The 21,180-nt window shown below is 46.1% G+C and overlaps 1 protein-coding gene and 1 pseudogene across 1 annotated transcript; both read right to left on the bottom strand.

Moving 5' to 3' along the window:
- Positions 1-391: 391 nt before the first annotated feature.
- Positions 392-8,822, bottom strand: LOC126957911 (golgin subfamily A member 6-like protein 6). Its single transcript, XM_050795851.1, has 12 exons — positions 8,564-8,822; positions 6,813-6,941; positions 5,371-5,421; positions 5,188-5,281; positions 4,986-5,092; positions 4,182-4,240; positions 3,711-3,852; positions 2,662-3,384; positions 1,929-2,004; positions 1,402-1,493; positions 1,077-1,215; positions 392-989 (listed from the first exon to the last, which is right to left on the bottom strand). The coding sequence occupies exons 1-12, from the start codon at positions 8,645-8,647 to the stop codon at positions 916-918; spliced, it is 1,770 nt and encodes a 589-aa protein (XP_050651808.1). The 5' UTR covers positions 8,648-8,822; the 3' UTR covers positions 392-915.
- LOC126959261 (U3 small nucleolar ribonucleoprotein protein MPP10-like) lies at positions 8,779-19,585 on the bottom strand (annotated as a pseudogene).
- Positions 19,586-21,180: the final 1,595 nt, after the last annotated feature.

The raw sequence follows: 21,180 nt of genomic DNA, 5'->3' as shown, positions 1-21,180 counted from the left end.
GTAATTGGAGACCTCAGCCAGGACTTGAGTGACCAGGCCTAGGAGGTGACCCTGACAGTCTGTACTGCTTTTCCCACATTTGGTGACTGGTAAACAACAGAGGGCTAAGAGGTTAAGAAACTGAGTCTGAAGTGGTAGTTAAGAGCCTAGCTGAATGTTTGGCACTCACAGGGTTGAACTGACCTAATGAGAATTTGGGTCCCAGTAAGGAGATGGGACCTTGGTGGGGACCCTGGAAGGGTCACCCCTAGGAGTCCAAATGAATAAAAAGTAGACCAGCCATCACAAAGACTAAAGCCTGCTTTGAACCAGCTTAGTCCCAAACTAGATGAAGGTGATCTGCGCTTACTCCAATTGTGTGCCATAAAGTCAAAGTCAATACTCTCTGGAGGCAGATAAAAGTTTACTAGGAACGCCGTAAGACAAGACTAAATGAGAAAGAACAAGGAAAAAAAAAACAAAAACCCAAAAACAATAGAAACACACATGTAAGGAAGATAAGCAAGAAACTTTTTTTTTTTTTTTTTTTTTTGGAGACGGAGTCTCGCTGTGTCACCCAGGCTTGAGTGCAGTGGCACGATCTCAGCTCACTGCAACCTCTACCTCCCGGGTTCAAGCGATTCTCCCGCCTCAGCCTCCCAAGTAGCTGGGATTACAGGCATGCGCCACCATGCCCGGCTAATTTTTGTATTGGCCAGGCTGGTCTGGAACTCCGGACCTCAGGTGGTCCATTCATCTCAGCCTCCCAAATTGCTGGGATTACAGGTGTGAGCCACCGTGCCTGGCCAGTATTTTGCCACTATTTAAAATAAATAAATTTTTTTTCTTTTTTTTTTTTTTTTCAGGTTTGTGTTCTGACTATATTGTAAACAGTCACACGGCAGCTGACTCTTCTCCAGGCCTCGCTGCCGGCTTTTAGATGTTTATTATTTTTGCCTTCTTGTCATGTGCGCGGTAGAAGAATGGCAGGCAGGGCTTGCTGTAGAGATCTTTGTAGGGAGAAAGGCAGGAAACTGAGCACCGTGCGAGCCCTCCCCTGCTCCTGCCTGCCCCCCTCGCCCAAGGGCTCTACTCACCACCCTGCTTGTTGGCAGCCCCGAGCTCCTGAGGGACCGGGGTCCCTGGTGCAGCCTCTTCCGCAGGGTTCTGGGCAGCTGCCCGCAATCCACCACGTCCCTGGTTACGGTCGCTCACAAGCGGAAACACCAGCTCCACCTGGAGGGAAAGGGGCTCAGTTGCCACACCCGTGCCCACACCCACCTCCACACCCACCCCCGCAGAGATGCTGCATGACTTAGAGGGTCCGGAGAAATCAGAAGGCGGGAAACCAAGAGCGTAAGGGGGTCTGGGAGGGGCCACCAAGGGAGACGGCAAAGCTGGGATAGGAAGAGTCAGGCTCACCATGGCCTCCCGGCTCTCCAGCTCCTCTGGGATGCTTGGCATGGGCTGAGGTGCCTCCTCCTCCTCCACCTCCTCCCTGTCCAGTGCGTCTCCTGTGGGGAGTGGCCAGAGGGCTCCTCAGACAACCCAACAAGGGACGTAACAATGGACCCACCTCTGCCCCCACCCTCACTGTGCAACCCTGGCCAGCCCCTCCCCAGAGGGAAATCAGCAGCTGTTCTTTACTTTTATTTTTTTGAAGAGCCAACGTCTCCCTACGTTGCCCAGGTGCCGTCCCACTACCAATCAACACGGGAGTTCTGACATGCTCCATTTCTGCCCTGGGCCAGTTCCCCCATTCATAGGCAACCCTGGTGTTCCCCCACTCCCAGGAGGTCGCCATATCTATGCCGAACTTAGTGCGGATACCCGGTCGGCATAATGACCAGTTGTTCTAAAAGTCTCCTGCAACTCCTCAATCCTACGCTGCTAAGAGTCCCCCCCTCTTCCTGGGGCTCTCTCCTCTTCCTCTAAGTGGTCTCCCATACCTTCCCCAGGGAGAGCCATGAGGCTCAGCTCGGTGTGTAGCTGCTTGTTCTGCTGGATGGCGGCTTCCAGGTGCTCCTAAGGGGCCAGGAAAGAGAGTGAGAAGGCACGGAGGCTGCTAGGTCACCCCGCTCCGGGCCCGGCCCTCATCAACTCCCTCAACTGGGTCTCCTGCAACTATCGGGGGGCCAACTCGGCCACCGCTTTGCCCTGAGCTTCCTGCTGCTGCAGCTGGGCAGAGCCTCCTTCCCAGAGGCCAGCTGCTGATAGGCGGCCACGTACTGCTGCAGGGGACCCAGGGAATGGTCTCGCTGCTGCTGCAGACTCTGAGCCTCTTGGCTCTTCAGCTCCACCTGCAGGATGGGCGTCAGGGTAGGCAGTGGCTGGCTTCCAGATTCTGGGACCATAAACGGGGTAGTGAGGGCACTGTGGGGCTCTGTCGCCTGCCCAAGCCCCTGGCTCCTAGCCCCTTCCTCCAGGTCTAAGTGACTGCCTCCCTTGCCTAGAGGCCCATGCCTCCCTCCCCAGCCTCAAATCTCACACCCTTCTTCCCACCATTGAAGCTGTAGGCCACAGACTGGTGGAAAAGCAGAGGGAGCCAACCACCATCTGCTAAGTTGTGGTGAGGTCGTTCTGTATGATCTCCAGGGTTTGCACCCACCTCCGCCTGCTCCCCCAGAGCTCGGCCTTCCGCCCCAGCTCCACCAGCCTCTCCTCCAGCTCCTGCAGCCTCACCTCCTGCTTCTGCATCTTCTCCTCCTGCTGCCACAGCCTCGTTTCCTGCTCCCGCATCTTCTCCTCCTGCCTCCCCATCTTCTCCTCCTTCTCCTGCATCTTCTCCTCCTGCCTCCACATCTTCTCCTCCTGCTGCCGCATCTTCTCCTCCTGCCTCCACATCTTCTCCTCCTGCTCCCGTATCTTTTCCTCCTTCTCCCATATCATCTCCTCCTGCCACTGCATCTTCTCCTCCTGATCATGCATTTTCTCCTCCTGCCTCCACATCTTCTGCTCCTGCTCGTGCATCTTCTCCTCCTGCCTCCACATCTTCTCCTCCTGCTCCCACATCTTCTCCTCCTGCTCCCGCATCTTCTGCTCCTTCTCCCGCATCATCTCCTCCTGCCTCCGCATCTTCTCCTCCTGCCTCTGCATCTTCTCCTCCTGCTCCCGTATCTTCTCCTCCTGCTCACGCATGTTCTCCTCCTTATCCCGCATCTTCTCCTCCTTCTCCCGCATCATCTCCTCCTGCCTCCGCATCTTCTCCTCCTGCCTCCGCATCTTCTCCTCCTGCTCCCGTATCTTCTCTTCCTGCTCCCGTATCTTCTCCTCCTGCCTCCACATCTTCTCCTCCTGTTGCTGGTACAGGCGGTTCCACAACTCGTTCTCTTCCACCTGGGCTTGGAGCTTCGCGGACACACTCTGCAGCTCCTTACCCAGGTGGTCAGCGTCCTCCTGCAGCTGCTGCTGGAACAGTGAAAGTGTTGGTTTGAACCTCAGAAGGAAACAGACTCATGAGCTACCCATATAAATGTAATCTATAAAACAATGGTTTTTTATCTATGATCCTATAAAATATTTTGTCAAGCCCTACTCTGAGATTCTGATTTCCCAGGCAGGGCCTCAATTTGTAGATTTTTAGCACACTCTAGAGGATTCTATGGCAGGACCAGAACAAGGACCCAAATATTCTAGCTTTTGGCTGGAGACTCCCCATATCCTGCTTGATCCCTAGACCATGGTCCCAGCCGGACAGGGATCCCACAACCCCCGGGGCTGCAGCCGCTTGCCTGTGGCAGCAGGAGCTTGGCCCTCTCCAGCTTCCTTTCTAGCTCCTTTACGTTGAGCTGGATCTCAGACTTTTCAGATTCTACAAGTCGAAGTTTTTCTTGTAGTTCGGCATTTTTCTCCTTCAGCTCATCATCGGTTATGCTACGACCAGAGGCAGTAGATAAAGGAATGAACGAAGAACAGAAAGGACCGCTGTGGTGATCAACCCTCTGCTTTCACCCCACAACCACAGAACCGTGGCATTGGATGGGACCCCAGGAATTAAAAATCACAGGTGGCAGGCCAGAGAGAAGACATGAGTTGCCTGAGGCTACCCCATGAGTCAATGGCACAGCCGGCACTAGAGCTTCCCTGTGCACACATGAAAACCTGTATGAGCCTCTCACCATGCTCACCTGTACCCCCACCTCCCAGCACATCCCCCACGCTAAGAGCCCCCAGACCTCCCATCCCACCGTCCCCCATCCTACGTGTTCCTGTACAGTTCCAGACTCAGGGCGTCCCTCTCCTTTGTTAACTCCTCGATGTACTGCAAATAGACAAAGGTGAAGTCAGGATAGAGCAGGCAGAGGAGCGGCTGGCCGACCAGGAACAACAGCCACCGTGACCACTCCACACATCACTCCCCACTCCCAGTCACACCTCACATGCTCTCAAGGCACTTCCAAGCCCACAGTCTCATTTGTTTTTCTGTCTTTGTTTTGTTTCTTTCTTTTTCTTTTCTTTTTTTTTTTTTTTTTTTTTTTTTTGAGGCAGAGTTTGGCTCTTGTTGGAGTGCAATGGCGCAATCTAGGCTCACCACAACCTCCGCCTCCCGGGTTCAAGTGATTCTCCTGCCTTAGCCTCCCAAGTAGCTGGGATTACAGGCATGTGCCACCACACCCGGCTAATTTTGTATTTTTAGTAGAGATGGGGTTTCTCCATGTCGGTCAGTCTAGTCTTGAACTCCTGACCTCAGATGATCCACCCACCTCGGCCTCCCAAAGTGCTGGCATTACAGGCATGAGCCAGAGTAAAACAAGTCAAGTATGGGAAGGGCGGGCACTTGGCCTGCGAGCTCTATGTCCAGTGCTCACTCCCCACAGCACCCCCCAACTCACCCACAGCAGCCGACCCAGCACCAGTTGGCCTCTAACAACCACACACAAAAGCAGCAAGAAATGGCCATGCTGCCTTCTGGGCAGGACACTCCATCTTGCAGAAGGGACTTTTAGGCTCACTCCTCCATCTGTGAAGCCGGGCTCCCAGGGGACAGGGTAAGTAGTTGGACTCACCCTGTCCGCTTTCTTCTTCTGTGTAGCAACAGCAGAGAGAGCCCGCTCTAACTCTCCGGCAAACTTCCATGAATCATGGAGGCGGCTCACCAGATCCCTGGACTCTCCTGGAATGAGAGATATTCAGATGTGGCCCAAAGGTCTCCCCATAAAGGCCTGTCAAAGTGCCAGGTTGAAGGATGACCGGGTGCCAGATTCCCACCTTCCAACTGCTGGACAGCACGCTGGCTGTAATAGAGTGCCGTCTGAAGCTCAGTTTTCTCACATGTAAGGATTCGTATGGTATGAACCTGGGCCTTTGGGAGAAAAGACAAGCAAATGCTGAAAGAGAAGCAAAGAAACCTTCTCCAGAGGACAGGAGGGGAACTTCACACCGTCCACTCACCTCTAGCTCCCTCCTTAGGGCTTCCTGATGTTGGTGGCTTGCCTTCTTTTCCTATAGAAAGAGGAAGACAGAGCTCTTACTAGGGGGAGGCAGAGATGGCACAGCAAGAGACATGCCCCCAGAATGGCACCACTGCCCCAGGACAGGCCCACCCATGGGACCAGGTTATCAGGAACCCTGTGGGGACGGGGTGGGATCTGGGAGCTGAGCCTTCTTCCCCAGGCTGGGAGTGGGCGAGACGAGACTGGGGCCTCTATATCTGAGCGTCCCCCAAACCCAGCAGCCATGTCATGAGCAAACAAAGAAATCACGTTACTTCTTCCAGCTGAGCTTGGTTCTGTTGTTTCAGTCAAAGGAAGGTGACTGAATGTGGCCCCTCGACTCTATTCCCCAGGCCAGGAAGCAGTAGGCAGGGGCCAGGGATGGATTTTCTTCTTTTTTTTTTTTGAGACGGAGTCTCGCTCTGTCACCCAGGCTGGAGTGCAGTGGCCGGATCTCAGCTCACTGCAAGCTCCGCCTCCCGGGTTCACGCCATTCTCCTGCCTCAGCCTCCCGAGTAGCTGGGACTACAGGCGCCTGCCACCACGCCGGGCTAAGTTTTTTTTGTATTTTTAGTAGAGACAGGGTTTCACTGTGTTAGCCAGGATGGTCTCGATCTCCTGACCTCGTGATCCGCCCGTCTCGGCCTCCCAAAGTGCTGGGATTACAGGCTTGAGCCACCGCGCCCGGCCTGGGATGGATTTTCAAGGCAAAGTTCTTAGACCCAATGGGAACACGAACTGGTAAACTGTCCTCAACTCCCAAAGAAAAAGGATTTGGGTCTTTGTTGGGTTTTGTCGACAGCCACAGAGCTCAAAGTCTGAAACTGGATTCTCTAGAAAAGACAGTCAGAAACCTTCAGAGATGGAGTGTGAGAAAAGCCCACTTTTCTGCCAGCTTGTGATTTAGAAAGGTGCATTCATTCAACAAACATTGACTGAGCACATACGGGCCAGGGACGGTTCTTCACAGCGGGAGTATAGGACGGAAAAGGCAGACAGGAGCCCTTGGCCCTGAGGTTTCCATTCTAGTGGGCCTTTAACTCTCAGACTCTCAGAGCTGACAGACACCTCTGATACTCTCTATCTCTACCTCAGGAAATACAAGCCCGAGAAGGAGAGTTTACAGCAGGCCCTGGACTAGGGATTAACATAAAAACAACAATGATAAATCTCATTTAAACTTCACAAATGTAGGTAAAACAAGACCACTCCTATTTTACAGATGTGAAAAGAGAGGCCCAAAGAGCTCAAGCAATTTGCCCTAAATCATATCCCCAGCAGATGGAGAGGATTCAAACCCAGAATTCTTAACCAGTACCTGGCAGTTCTTCCACAATCTCAATTACCCTCCACCACCCCTTGGGCCCTCTGTCCCCAGGAGCCTGGCCAGCGAAGACTCACATCCTCAGGTGAGTGGCAACCACCAGAAGTGGTTGTCTCAGGGTTAGTGCCGTTATTTATTTTCTTCTTTTTGGTGTCAGTTGCTCCTGCACCAACACTAGGGCTGGTCTGGGGATGATAGTCTCTCAACTGTGGAAAGGAAGAGCAGTGATACTCATGAGAACTACAAACTCCAAAAGTCACATCCTGCTTTACCGTTTATACAAAATACCATTATAGACCATCTGATTTAATGCCACCAACAACTGTAGGAAGTGTTGTCACAATCACTTAGTGACTGAGAGGGATTGATACCATGGCTGAAAAGAAGGCAATAATGGAACTTAAACTCAGTCTTCTGACTCCAACCTCTGGGGTTTTACCAAGAATCAGCAGCTGCCAGGGACCAAAACCAGAGGCAGAGGTAGAAAAGCAAATATCAGGTAGGCAGGAACTGTACACTGTGTGGTTTAGAGTCATACACCCTCACATGTCTGTTAGTGTGAAGAAGTGCACCACTACCTCTCAAAATTTATATTAATGTATCTTCATGGCAGAAGGCAGCCTTTCTGTGAAATCTGGGAACTTAACAGAAAGATGACAACCCAACCCTCATTTCAGAGAGAAGTCTTGTATACTCTTATACATCTATGTGACTGTCACCCGTAAGTACATTAATGTTTTGTCTCTCGGTAGAATCAAGGGAAACTGATGCTTCAGAAAGATGCCCCACATTTATCCTGTGGCACTCGAAGTACCCCAGGTGGAGATGAGATGAGGAAGATTCAAGCTGTCAAGTTCAGTTTCCCAAGATCTGTTCCACAGAAGATAGGCAGATCTCACTCCAGAAACCACTGACTGAGGGGCACTCTGGTCCCAGAACAAAGGAGAATTCAAGTCTGAGGTAGAGAACTCAGAAACAATGTTAAAATCTCTCTGGAGAGTAGAAGCCTGGGAGAAAACTAAACCAAACCCGTTCTCCCATTGCCACCCAGAACACTGTCAATGTGTTGAGCTCATAGGGGAGGTGTAGGCTTTTCACACTGTCAACGTCTGTGTTAAGGAAGTAAGGCAGCCTGAAACCTCTCTCTCCTAGGCCCCACGGTCCCCATTCCCCTTCCAGCTGGAAACCTGTGCTACAAACAGAGGAACCAGAAATTGGCAAGAACACTTAGGGGACTGCGTCCTAAGTCCAGAGACCGGTCTCATTGCAGTAATGACAGTTCTAGAGGGACTGCGACATCACTACATTCCACTCCTCAGTGGAGTGGTGGGGGGGACACAGGAGTGCAATGCCCAAGTTGCCACTTTGAGATTGGGGAGGGGGGTCACAGGATTCGGACCCAGGTCCTTAGAGACGCAAGCCCAGAGAGCCCAGGGAGGTCAGGCTTGGGGCGGTGGGAGGTGAGGGCCGAGTATGGAGCAGGGAGCCGCAGGAGTCACCTGCCCAAAGTGACTCTGGGGCAACTGGTGGAGGGCAGGTTCTGGGGCACCCAGGTGCTTGGAGACTTGAGCCCAAAGACCCCAGGGAGGTCGGGTTTCGGGTAGCAGGAGGTAAGAGTGGACTACGGAGTGGGAAGCCCCAGAAGTCACCAGCTCACAGTCACCCTGGGGGGTTGACTGGCTCACAAGATTTGGGTGTGGGGAGCCCACAGGCACTGGGGGAGGGGCAGCCAGGTGTGCCTCCGGAGTGGCACAGACTCTGGCAGCAGTTTGGCTGTCAGAGGGAGCCTGGGGCTGAGTTGGGGGTGCCGCAACCTGGTACATTTTACCTTTTCCTTGGCCTTAGCCAATTTTTTCTGTAGGGTTTCTTCGGACATCATGGGACGGGTAGGGCGGTGGGTTTGGGGCCACATCAGCACAGTCCAGGTGAGGACAACTATACACCTCCAGTCACCTGCCACGTAGCTGTGTGACTGAGACAGAGGAGGCGTAACCAGGGCCACAGTAGAATGCAGAATAGGGGCGTGGCCTCAATGCTTCAAGCTCATTGGTCAATAAGATGAAAGGGAAATGAGGCGTGCCCAGACAGCAGCGTGTCATGAAGGACCTGTGGTGTCACAAGGAAAGCCGCCCATGCAACCGCTGTCCCCGCCCACTCCAGGACAGGGGCGGGACTGGCTTTCACTTTAAAAACTTTAAAACTGTATAACCTCAATTGAGGTACAAATCCTATTAAAATGGAAATTTATAGTGTGCTTGATGATTGATAAAGACTATATTATCCTATATTCCAATAAGATAATATAATCACAATGATTTCTCTTTTTTGGAAAAACTTTCTCTTATTCTCCTACATTATTGTTAAGGTTTTATTAAACAAACAAACAAACAAAAAACAAGAAACCTGTCTAACATCTTTAAAAACACAAAGCTTTAGAGCCAGGTGTGGCGGCTCATGCCTGTAATCCCAGCACTTTGGGAGGCTGGGGCGGGTGGATCACCTGAGTTCAGGAGTTCAAGGTCAGCTTGACCAACATGATGAAACCCTGTCTCCATTAAAAATACACAACTAACTGGGCATGGTGGCAGGTGCCTGTAATCCCAGCTACTTAGGTGGCTAAGTAGGACAATCCCTTGAACCTGGGAGGCGGAGGTTGCAGTGAGCAAAAATCATGCCACTGCACTTCAGCCTGGGCTACAGAACGACACTTTTTCTCTAAATACATATATACTTACATACACGCATACATACCTACACACACACACACACACACACACACACACACACACACACACACACACACACAAAGAAAGCTTTCCATTTAATAAGCACTCAAAGGTCTTTACAAGTTTAAAACAAATACAGGACCCTCTAAAGTAAAGCTAAATGCTAAGCGATGCGGGAGAGAAAAAAGACATAAATAACTCCCACTCTCATGAGGTTAATCAGTAAATCCTATTTTTCTAGAATCACCTGGTCTCTCTAAGCCCTGAAAATGAAACTGCATTTCTCACTTGATACTTGGCTATGACTTGCAATCATGAAAACCAAGAGTTGTGTTCTGTCACTGTGTAGTGCTTGCTACCTGGGATCAAGGGTTGACTTTTTCATGATTTGCTCCATTACCTGTGTGCTTCTTATCCCAGACCAAACTAAGCTTTTTTCTAGAGTTCTACCATGTTCAGTTTTACTGTATTACTTCTTGCTTTCCAATGGATACAAAGCAGAGTCCTGGTAGGCACATTTTGTACACCTGCAAAGATGCAAAACTAAACAGTTCCCTCTGTTCAATATCAAAACAAAAGTCCTGTAAACCTCAGATAGTGAGTGTAATACTTCGGCACTAGCATGAAAGTCTCAAATACAAAAAAATACCAAGAACACTCCTAGCAAACAAAAGTAAGCTCTTGGCTGGGAGCAGTAGTTCACTCCTGTATTCCCAGCACATTGGCAAGCCAAGGTGGGGTAAGTCAGGAATTCAAGACCAGCCTGCGCAGCATAGCGAATTCCATCTCTGCAAAAATTTTAAAAATTAGCTGGGCATGGCGACACACACCTGTAGTCCTAGAGCTACTTGGGAGGCTGAGGTGGGAAAATCACTTGAGCCCAGGAGTTTGAGGCTGCAGTCGCTATGATCATGCCATTGCACTCCAGTTGGGGTGACAGAATGAGATCTAGATATTACATTCTGTCCTGCTCCTATTTACACTAAAATCACTAAGGTAAAATATTTTCATTCAGCAGGATAATAATTAAGTGAAATTTGACTTTGGTTCTTTGCTGGCAAAACATAAATAAATAAAGTGAAATGACAAATTACTTACTGGGAGAAAGTCTTTGTAACCTCAATGACAGATAAAAGGTTTATATCCTTAGCCTATAAAGAAATCTTTAAAATTACTCAGAAAAAAAAATGAATGATTTCCAGCAGGAAATGGGCAATGGAGAAACCGGCACTTCCCACTAGAAGAAAAATGGCCAATGAGCATATGAAAAAGATTCAAAAGCACTAGAAATCAAAGAAATGTAATGAAAACAATGAAAGGTTCTGCTTAAAGACCAGTAGAAATGACAAATGGCAGGGGGAACCTGGAGCTCCGTCCCTGTTTGTGGGAGTGTAAACTCAACCAATTTTCCTGCAGGATAATTTGATAATTTCTTTTAAAAATCCTAAAACTTTTTCATATTATTTTCCTCTAGAAATTCTACATCTATGAATTTGGTGCAAAAATCCTTACTCAAGTCCATTAAAAAGTATATGGAAGGAAATTCACTCTGGTGTGGCACCAATGCACTTAACATATATCCAGCTATTAAAAATGATGATGCTAGGATATATTTCTCCCATAGAAACATGCTTAAAATATAGTCAGTGGCAAAAGACCATATATTATGATTCTACTTCGTTAAAATGTTTCTAGGCATAAAAAGTGTGGAAAGCAACAAACCAGAATGTGTTGAGTGGCAAAATTAAATATTTTTCTTTATATTTTGTCATCCAAATTATTACAAAAAGAATGTGATTTCCTTTATAATCAGGGAGAAGAGTTATTTTCATTGATTTATACTTACATTTCTTTTTGTTTTCTTCTTTTTTCTTCTGTATGTATCCCATGTAGGCTAGAGAGCTTAAATCCCTGCCTCTCGAGGGAAATCAGCCCATTTTCAGGGCGTGCAGTACGCAAAGCTGCCCCATCTTCCTTTTTTTATTTTTATTATTTATTTATTTATTTACATATTTATTTAGAGACGGAGTCTTTCTCTGTTGCCCAGGCTGGAGTGCAGTGGTGCATCTCAGCTCACTGCAACCTCCATCTCCCGAGTTCAAGCGATTCCCCTAGCTCAGCCTCCTGAGTAGCTGGGACTACAGGCATGCACCACCATGCCCAGCTAATTTTTGTATTTTTAGTAGAGGTGGAGTTTTACCATCTTGGACAGGCTGGTCTCAAACTCCTGACCTCAAGGGATCCTTCTGCCTTGTCCTCCCAAAGTACTGGGATTACAGGCATGAGCCACTGTGCCTGGCCTGTCATATTATTTCTAAACATTTCAGTGATATTTCAATTAAGTTAAATTTAATTCTTACTGACCTGAACTCTTATCTTGTTTAATGATATCTTCCAGGTGAAAAGTGTTTCCTCTGTAATCACAGGTGCTAAAGGAAATAAAACATGTATTCATTAGGTAGACGTCCACTAAACCACTAATTCTTGCATTGTAGTTCTCAGAACCTCAGCATCAGCAACACGTGGGAACTTGTTAGACATGCAGATTCCTGGGCCAGCCCCACACCTCCCGAATCAGAAAGTGGGCAAGAGGGACAGCTATCGGTGCTTTAATAAGCCTTGAGATGCTCCCTGGAGTTTGAAAACCACAGAACTAGAATACGTGTGGTAGTAAGTGCTCACACTTTCTCCCAGGTACCTAGGGACTCTTCCCCTCTTTTCCGTTCTCTTTTCCACTGAAATAAAATGAGAGCTCATTTTGACTTAATGGGTATAAGAAAGAAGGCAGTGAGATGACCAGGGTTTCAAGTGAGAGTTCAAAATTTAATCAGTGGACGGTGACAGGATGCAAGTCTTCTAAACAGATTACTGCAAGAAAGCTGATAATAATCTATACAGTAGGTATCATTAGTGTATTGATGTTAAATTTTGGGGGTAGATTAATGGTATTGTGATTATATAGGAGAATGTCCTGGTTCTTAGAAGATATCTACAAAAGTACCTAACAGTGAAATGCTCTGATACTGGCAACTTACTTTGAAATGATTCAGGGGTTAAAAGGGCACATATACAATCTTTCATACGCGGAAGAGAGAAACAAATATGACAAAATGTTAACTAGTGAATCCAGTTGAATAGCATACAGATGTTCACTGTATGATTTTATCAACTTCTCTATGTTTGCAAGTTTTTAAAATAAAAAGTTGAGGGAAAAGAAACATCACCCCAAATGTTTCTATGAAAGGGAACTATAGAAAAAGCACAGAATTGAACACTCTGTAGAAGAGCGCACCGTACCCATCCGGACAGCGTGGTCACGGCGCAGGGTCTCCTCCAGGAGGCTATTCTCTGGCCTCTTCTGTGCTGTCCCTGCCCCCTGACGCTGCTGAGGCTTTATTCTAACAACTCTTTTTCTAAAGGTATAACTTTTTTCTTTCATCTAAGAAAGAGACAAAAGAATGAGTATACACTTAGAAAATAATATTACACTTATACTTGTGTAAAAGCAAAAAATACTTTGAAAAGTGGGGAAGCAAGAAATATACTGTTCCACAATTCTGTTCTTACTGTCTTTTTATTCTGCCAATGACTTCCTATTTCTGCTGCCTATGGTGGGGTGAGCTGCAAATGATTTCTTTTCCTCATTGATTTAAAATGTCATGTTTATAATATACTTAACTCCCTCAGAAGCATTTGGGTTTATATCTGAGCTCTATTCTATTCAAGTGATCTATCTGTTCACAAGCCACTATCAATTTTGATTATTAGAGCATCCTAAAGTTAAGTAATTCTTTTTTTTTTTTGAAATGGAGTCTCTCACTCTGTCGCCCAGGCTGGAGTGCAGTGGCACGATGTAGGCTCACTGCAAGCTCCGCCTCCTGGGTTCACACCATTCTCCTACCTCAGCCTCCTGAGTAGCTGGGACTACAGGTGCCCGCCACCATGCCCGGCTAATTTTTTGTATTTTTAGTAGGGACAGGGTTTCACCGTGTTAGCCAGGATGGTCTTGATCTCCTGACCTCGTGAACTGCCCGCCTCAGCCTCCCAAAGTGCTGGGATTACAGGCATGAGCCACCATGCCCAGGCAAGTAATTATTTGATTAGAATATTAGTATTTAATGGAGCCTGACCCTTTTGACTCTAAACTCAAATTCTTCTTATCTCTAACTTACAAAAGACAACAATTATGACTTCAGTGTATAAAATCCCAGCTTTTTCAGCTACCTTACAGAATTATCTTGTGTTCCCAATATCGATTCAGTTTATCCATTCAGTTTTCTCTCCAAACAATAATGTTTTCATTTTAGTATCCCTAATCTTTTTTTTTTTTTTTTTTTTTTTTTTTTTTTTTGAGACACAGTCTCACTCTGTTGCCCAGGCTGGAGGACAGTTGTGCCATCTCAGCTCATTGCAGCCTCTGCCTCCCAGGCTCAAGCAGCCCTCTCACCTCAGACTCCCAAGTAGCTGGGACCACAGGTGCAAGTAATATGCCAGCTCATTTTGTATTTTTTCACAGAGATGAGGTCTCACCATGTTGCCCAGGCTGGTCTCAAACTTCTGAGCTCAAGTGCTGTGAGCTCCTGAGCTCCCAAAGTGCTGGGATTACAGGTGTGAACCACGGCTCCCCGTAGTTTTCCTAATCTCTTATCTTTATCTTTTGTAGTTGCACTGGCTTACGTGGCGATTAACTGTTAGTGTTAATTAGTGGGGGTAACTGTAACACTGGACATTTTGTCTTCTTCCTGATCTTTAAGGGATGTTTGCAGAATTTCACCCATCATGCATGATGGCAGCTTTTGGCTAGATGTGTTTATAATCCACTAGGGGTAAAAAAAAATTAGAAATAAATACTGAATTTTATCAAATGTCTTTCTAACATATATGGAGGGAACTGTGTATTTTGTCCTTAACGTCTTGCAACCAGGAATCATACCAGATCTTCTAAGAGTGATTCCAAAGAATAAGGTTCACGTGGTTGTGTGGCATAATTTTTCCACTGGGCTACGTCCGCGTCATGAGTCATGAATAAGAGTGTGTGTGTGTGTGTTAATGCTACCTTTGTCAGGTTTGGGTTTTCATATTCTAACAGTTTCAAACGAAAAAAGCTTGAAAGTTCTACTTTATATGTGGAAATGGCAATAAATTATTTGTGATTTACTGAAAACTTCACTTGAAGGTCTAATAAAATTTCAAAGCAAAACCAAACCTTTCTTTCTTTTTTGTGGGGGGAGGGTGGGAGGAGTGGGATGGAAGGACACTAACTTATTAATACTTTATGGGGTTTTTTGTTTTTTGGGTTTTTTTTTTTGCCTTTAGAATTTATCCTCTAGGGACAATCTGGCAATGATGAATTTAATTTAGGTTCGAAGATTTTAAAAATAATTCTTTTGATATTCTTGGTATGGCTTATTTGCGTATTCTCCAGCTCTGTTGCCCAGGCTGGAGTGCCATAGTCCAATAATAGCTCACTGCAGCCTTGAACTCCTGGACTCAGGCGATCATCCCAGATCAGACTCTCGAGTAGCAGAGAATATAGGCTCACGCTACCAACCCAGCTCATTTTTAAAATTTTTAGTGGAGACGGAGTTTCACCACGTTGCCCAGGCTGGTCTCGAACTCCTGGGCTCAAAGAATCCTCCTTCGTCAGCCTCCCAAAGTGCTGGGATTACAAGTGTGAGCTACTGTGCCTGGCACTATTCTCATTTTTATTATAATACAATTTTAAGATTGGATAAATAATATAGCCAAATTATTGGAGCCAGACTACATCTACTAAATTTAAATGAAATTTCACTTGTCTGAAATCAGACATACTTTGGAAGATATGTTTGTTATGGTATTAATTAAAATTACGGCTATTTTTTGCACTCACCAAAATCTGTGGAGCACCTTAAAGACACAGGCGGTATCCTCCAGAGCAGTGAAAACAGTTACAAGAGGCTCTCAGGACAGCTTTGTCAGGAGAGACATGCTATACATATAAAGACATAAGGAGAGAGAAAAGAAACAACCATTTTACACACAGTCCCCACATTGAAAGCTATAGGCTGGGTAATGCAGGCACTGATTTTTGCAAATCAGATGCTTTCCATACGGCATCTCTATATAATGTGCTTTTGCTTTAGAGAGTAGCCCCAGGATTTTCGGTTTTCTGTTTGTCTGTTTGTTTGTTTGTTTGAAGACAGGATCTTGCTCCACCGCCCAGGCTGGAGAGCAGTGATGTGATTGTAGCTCACTGCTGCATCGACCTCCCGGGCTCAAGTGGTCCTCCCGCCTCAGCCACCCGAGTAGCTGGACGACAGGCATACAGCACCACGCCCCACTAATTTTTGAATATTTTTTAGAGACCAGGTCTCACTGTGTTGCACAGCCTGGTCTTGAACTCATAAGCTCAAGTGATCCTCCCATTTCAGACTACCAAAGTGCTAGGATTACAGGCGTAAGCCACTGCACCTGGCCAAGATATTTGTTTTCAAAGGATGGATGGTTAATAGTTACAAGAAAAATAGGGAACGCTGAGGCACAGTGGCTCACGCCTGTAACCTCGGCACTTTTGGAGGCTGAGGCAGGAGAATCACCTGAGGTCAGGAGTTCGAGACCAGCCTGGCCAACATGGTGAAACCCCATGTCTTCTAAAAATAGAAAAATTAGCCAGACATTTTGGAAAGCACCTCTAATCTCAGCCACTCAGGAGGCTGAGGCAGAATCACTTGTACCCAGGAGGTACAAGTGAGCTGTGATTGCACCATTGCACTCCAGCCTAGATGACAGAGCAAGAGTCCATCTCAAAAAAGATGGAAAATAGGGAAGGTTTATTAGTAGTCTGTCAGTTCCACAATCATGTCAAGCATATTAAAAATTCCTTAAATTCCTAATTACCTTTTCCTGTCTTTTTACAAAAGAGGATTTAACGTCATCAGAATTTTTCTTTACATTTAAAACACCTGCATTGTCAGTTGCCTCATCATCCAGCAAAGCAAAGGTCACTCTTTTCAAGCTTTCTTTACATTGTTTACTGTCTTCACTTTCTTCCAGGTCATCGTCTTCATCCCAACACTACAAAAACTCTTATAAAAAGAAATATACTGCTTTCCAATAGAAAAACAAAAGGAAATATATTTTCCCTCAATAAAGTTCTTCTTTTATATGCCTAATGCAATCAAATACTCAGAACTTCCAAAATCATCCAGGTATTAAGGAAGAGAAGGTATCATTTCAGTGAAATGCTATGTAAGAAACAGAACAAAAAGTGTGTAATATATAGAAAATAAATCATTCATTGATCTATAATACAAACCTCCTATCTCACAAAAATAACAGGATTTTGGGGGCACAAAACCAAATCAAAGTTCCTGGTAAGAAAGGTTTGATTGCTACTGCCAGTAATATTTTTCTTCATTAATTGATCTCTAATGTCCCTTTAAATCCAGAGACTTTCCTCTGGCTATCTTGAAAATATCTGATAGGACAGAATCTAACTTCTTAAAACAAACATACGTGCAAACCACAAGTACAAATACATGAGTGGGCAATTCCAGCTCACCTTGTAAAGGATGGTTCAAAATAGAATGTCCCTTTAAATCCAGAGACTTTCCTCTGGCTATCTTGAAAATATCTGATAGGACAGAATCTAACTTCTTAAAACAAACATACGTGCAAACCACAAGTACAAATACATGAGTGGGCAATTCCAGCTCACCTTGTAAAGGATGGTTCAAAATAGATTTCAGAAATGCTTAGTTCTTCTGCTGCTTCTTCAGCAATTTCATCATCTTGTTTGAACCCAGCGCATCATCATGATCACTTGCTATGTGTTCATCATTTTCAACTGGATCAAAAAAATCTTTGTACTTCACATTTCTGGAACTTTTACCTGACTAAGATAAAAATATTTTTAAAACTATTAATTAGGAATAGAAAAATACATCATTAACACATGCATATATATTTGTATGTGTGCTGTATGTTTACATTACTTTCTAACTTAATAACACTACAAGTCAAAAAATAGTTACTAGGTGAAATTGGCAACTAAAAACACTACCATAAAACTATTACAGGAACAACTGCAACATAAACTGAATGGAAGTATAGATTCATTTTAACTGATAAGATACAGCATAATATTTATTAGCTCTACATCTTCTGACTACAATTACATGTCTCCTAGAAAAACAGAACAAAAGCTAATTAGAGGAGGAGGAAAGGGCTCTGTCCTCTCTCATAACTTTACCTTAACTTTCTTACTTCCAGAGAGTCCCCCTTCATCTTCATCAGCATGAATATCTTTAAAAAGATCAGTATCTTCCACCTCATCATCATCATCTTTTTGTTCCTCTTCTTGTTGTCTGTGTTCTAAATAGGCCTCCATTGCAGAGAGTTGGAAGAATATCTCTTCTACTATGGACTTTTCTCTTGGTTTTCCATGTCCTTTGTTTTGCACCTTGCTCTGCTGTTCCAATTTGTTGATACCAAAGTCAAGATCAGAATCCTCAGCACTGAAAACTGGGCTTTTCCTCAGATCGCACTTGCTTGAGTTTGCTGTCTCACTCACTTCAGGATTGTCACCACCCATATCTGACACTTCCTCTTCCTCCTCTAAATCTTCTAGGTCCTCCTGGCCACCAGCCTCTGTCTCTGAACCATCCTCTTCACACTCCTGTTCTTCACTCTCTGGGAGACTTATATCCTCATCTTTGTTTCACTAACTGCATTTTGGAAGCTTTGTAAAATTGGGTCATTTTGCAATTCCAGTTGTTGCAAAGTCTGCTCATCATCAAAACTTCCTATCACAAGTTTTTGTAAAGGGCTTCCATGGAGTCTACCATTCTCTAATATTTTATTAAAGTCATAAAACACTTTTGTTAAAGAAGTGAACTTTGATGCCAATCCGTCTTACATCCTATTGGGAGGAATTAAATGAGATTTAGAATTACAGATAATAATTTCACAGCTCTGTTAATTAAACGAAAAATGAAAACCCCAATTCTTCGGTAAAATCAAATTTGAATGAAGTGTAAGTATAGATTCTGGCCCTAACAACATATAAGCTGATGAGCCACACTGATCTATAAAATCTTTCAACCAAGTATTTGTGAATCAGCTGTATAGATTTTAGGCAGGAAAAGCATTACAAATCTCTTTGCTTGGAGATACATAGTGAATTAGCCTTAAATTATCAACTCTGCTACACTACACACCACTCCACTCAGTCATTCCCTTTTTCCTTCCGTGATCAACATTTGCTTTGGCTACAGTGGTCAAGGAAAACCTCTCTTAGATGTGACATCTGAGATGAAACCTACAGGTAAGGATAGTCCTATAAAGATTGGGAAACACGTATTCCAGGCAGAAGAAACAGCAAGAACAAATTCTCTAAGATGCAATTGAGCTTGGGAAGCCTGAGGAATAAAAAAGTGAGCGTGGCTGGAGTGTGAAGGAGGCAGAAGGTGAAGCTGGAGAGACTGATGGCAGCCAAATTCCGCAGGGCTCAAGGTAAGAGTTTGCCATTGTAAGTGTAATAAGAAAACAAGAGAAGATTTTAAGCAGAAGGATGAAATGATAATTTACACGAAGGAAGAAGAAAGGGAGGAAGGAGGGAGAGGAAAGTAGAGTGATTAGAAGGTTGATGCAGCATTCCAGGCAAAGGATCATGGTGATTTAAGCTGGAGTTAGAGCAGTGAATATGCTGAGTACAGTTTGGAGGTAGAACTGACAGGATTGCTAAGGAATTAGATACAGAATAGAGAAAAATGAAGACATCAAAATAGCAGCCTCGTTTTATGTGTGAGCAACTGGAAAGAGAGAACTGCCATTTACTGCGATAGGCAAGGCTTGAGGTGGACCATGGGGAAAGGACTTCAGGGGATGGCAGAGTATGGGTGGGTAGAAACAACATTCTACTCTATTTTGGACACTGAATTTGCGATGCTGACAGTACCAAAATTTTAAAAATTGTTAAAAGCCGGACAGTGCGGATATCCCAGTTGTGTGCTACTGAATTCCAACTAAGCTCAGTCTGTAGTTGCTGTGAGCCAGGAACTCAAGGGAGAGGTTGGAGTTTGAAATATAAATGAGTCATAATTTTATAGATCATATTTGAAGTTCTTCAACAAAATACGCATAAAACGCTTGTGCTGGGAAGAGACATGAAAGTTCTAACTCTCAAAAAGCTTAGTTGGGGTGGACAGACAAGTGACAAGTTTGTACTTTCAATGAAGTATGATGACAGGTAAACACTGAGTGCTTTAGGAGCACAAAGGCGGAAGGAGAAACCAATACAGTTTGTGTGTAGGGGGATGGGGGCCGTAACAAGCCTCAAGGGGAGCTTCTAGGCGTTAATAACTGAGGTTCGGTTGATTTCAATAACATTCAACGGACAGAGCCATACTGTAAAAATTCTAACAATTTTTAAAATGTTGGTAGCCTAGGTCCTCTGAAATGTGGGGAAAAGTGAATTACATTTCCCCTTACCTTCCCCCAGCTCAGCAATTTGCCAGGGGCCTGCAACCTGCGTCCACGTGCGACCCCAGTCGCACCTGAGCCCGGGATCTGCGCACTTATGTGAGGATGTGCTGGGGCAGCCGGTGGCTTTGCCCACCCCCGACCCCCGTCAGACACCGCTGCAGGGTCTGTCAGCGCCAGGCCCGCGTGGCCAGGGCTGTCTCCAACTCCCCACACAAGCGGCAAGCGGGGCCAGAGAGCCGCTGGGAAAGCGCACCGCAAGGAGGCGCCTAGCGGAAATTGGAGCTCCGAGCCCAGAGTTCCGCGGCTCACAGGTTCCGGACTCACCCCCAGCCAGAGCCGCTGGCAGCGCGAGGGCTGTCCCGTGTGCAGAGGGACGGGAAACAAAAATTGCCACTGGCCAACCCAAGCGCCTTTGAACTGTCTCCAAACTTGGTTTTGTAGTTTTCAGGGGCCCACAAGGGGTGGTGCCTCCTGGCTTTAATTTCTGCTTTAGGTGAAGCGGGTGTGGTGTTTGCGGTAGGAAATCAGCAGCCTTCGCCACGCCCCCTGCCGGTCGCCCCGCCCCCCACCGCGCACCTGGTTCCGGTCAGCGGCTGACGGACACAGTGGAGATGGCGCGTGGCAAAAGTTTTAGGTAAACACAGGGGCCAGTGAAGGTCCCCGTGGGTGAGGGCATGTGGGAAGGAGGCCGGGGAGGCCTCAACGTGGCCAAAGCACCTTGATGATGCGCTCTGTCCCCCGGGGCGGGTTCCGCGGCCACTGCCGGCACCTAGGCAGAGGGTACCTTCCAGAAACGCCTCAGCTTAGTGCGGGGATGGCCTTCTTGTGCATGAGTCCCACGGCCACCCGGGAGCTGTGCGCCCTGGGCGCTGCACCTTCCAGTTTGTGGGCTGGAGAGGTGGGGGATCCTGCCCAGCGGGTCTGGCAGGGCAGGGATGGAAGTAAATGGAAGCCGGTGGGTATCTAAGTATTATTTTACCGCACACCCATAAAGAGGCTGGGAAGAAACCAGAAAGAATAGCAAGTAGTGTTAAAAAATAAAAATAAAAATAAAAATTCAGCTGAACTGCAAGCATGACCAGCATCCTGTTGGGACCACTCAAAGGTAAGTGTTGTAAGGAATACAGAAGGAGTTACTTTTCCACGTGCCCTAATAAGTTTATCATCGCCTGCATAAATGGAAAGGTAAAGCACGTGGATTTAGCAACTTCCTTGATTTCTCTCTCCCTTCATTTTTTTAAATTGTCTAGAT

The sequence above is a fragment of the Macaca thibetana genome, chromosome 7 (assembly GCF_024542745.1).
Source record: "Macaca thibetana thibetana isolate TM-01 chromosome 7, ASM2454274v1, whole genome shotgun sequence".
NCBI lineage: Eukaryota > Metazoa > Chordata > Mammalia > Primates > Cercopithecidae > Macaca > Macaca thibetana.
The sequence above is the reverse complement of the archived record's forward strand: the minus strand, read 5'-3'. Positions and strand labels throughout refer to the sequence as shown.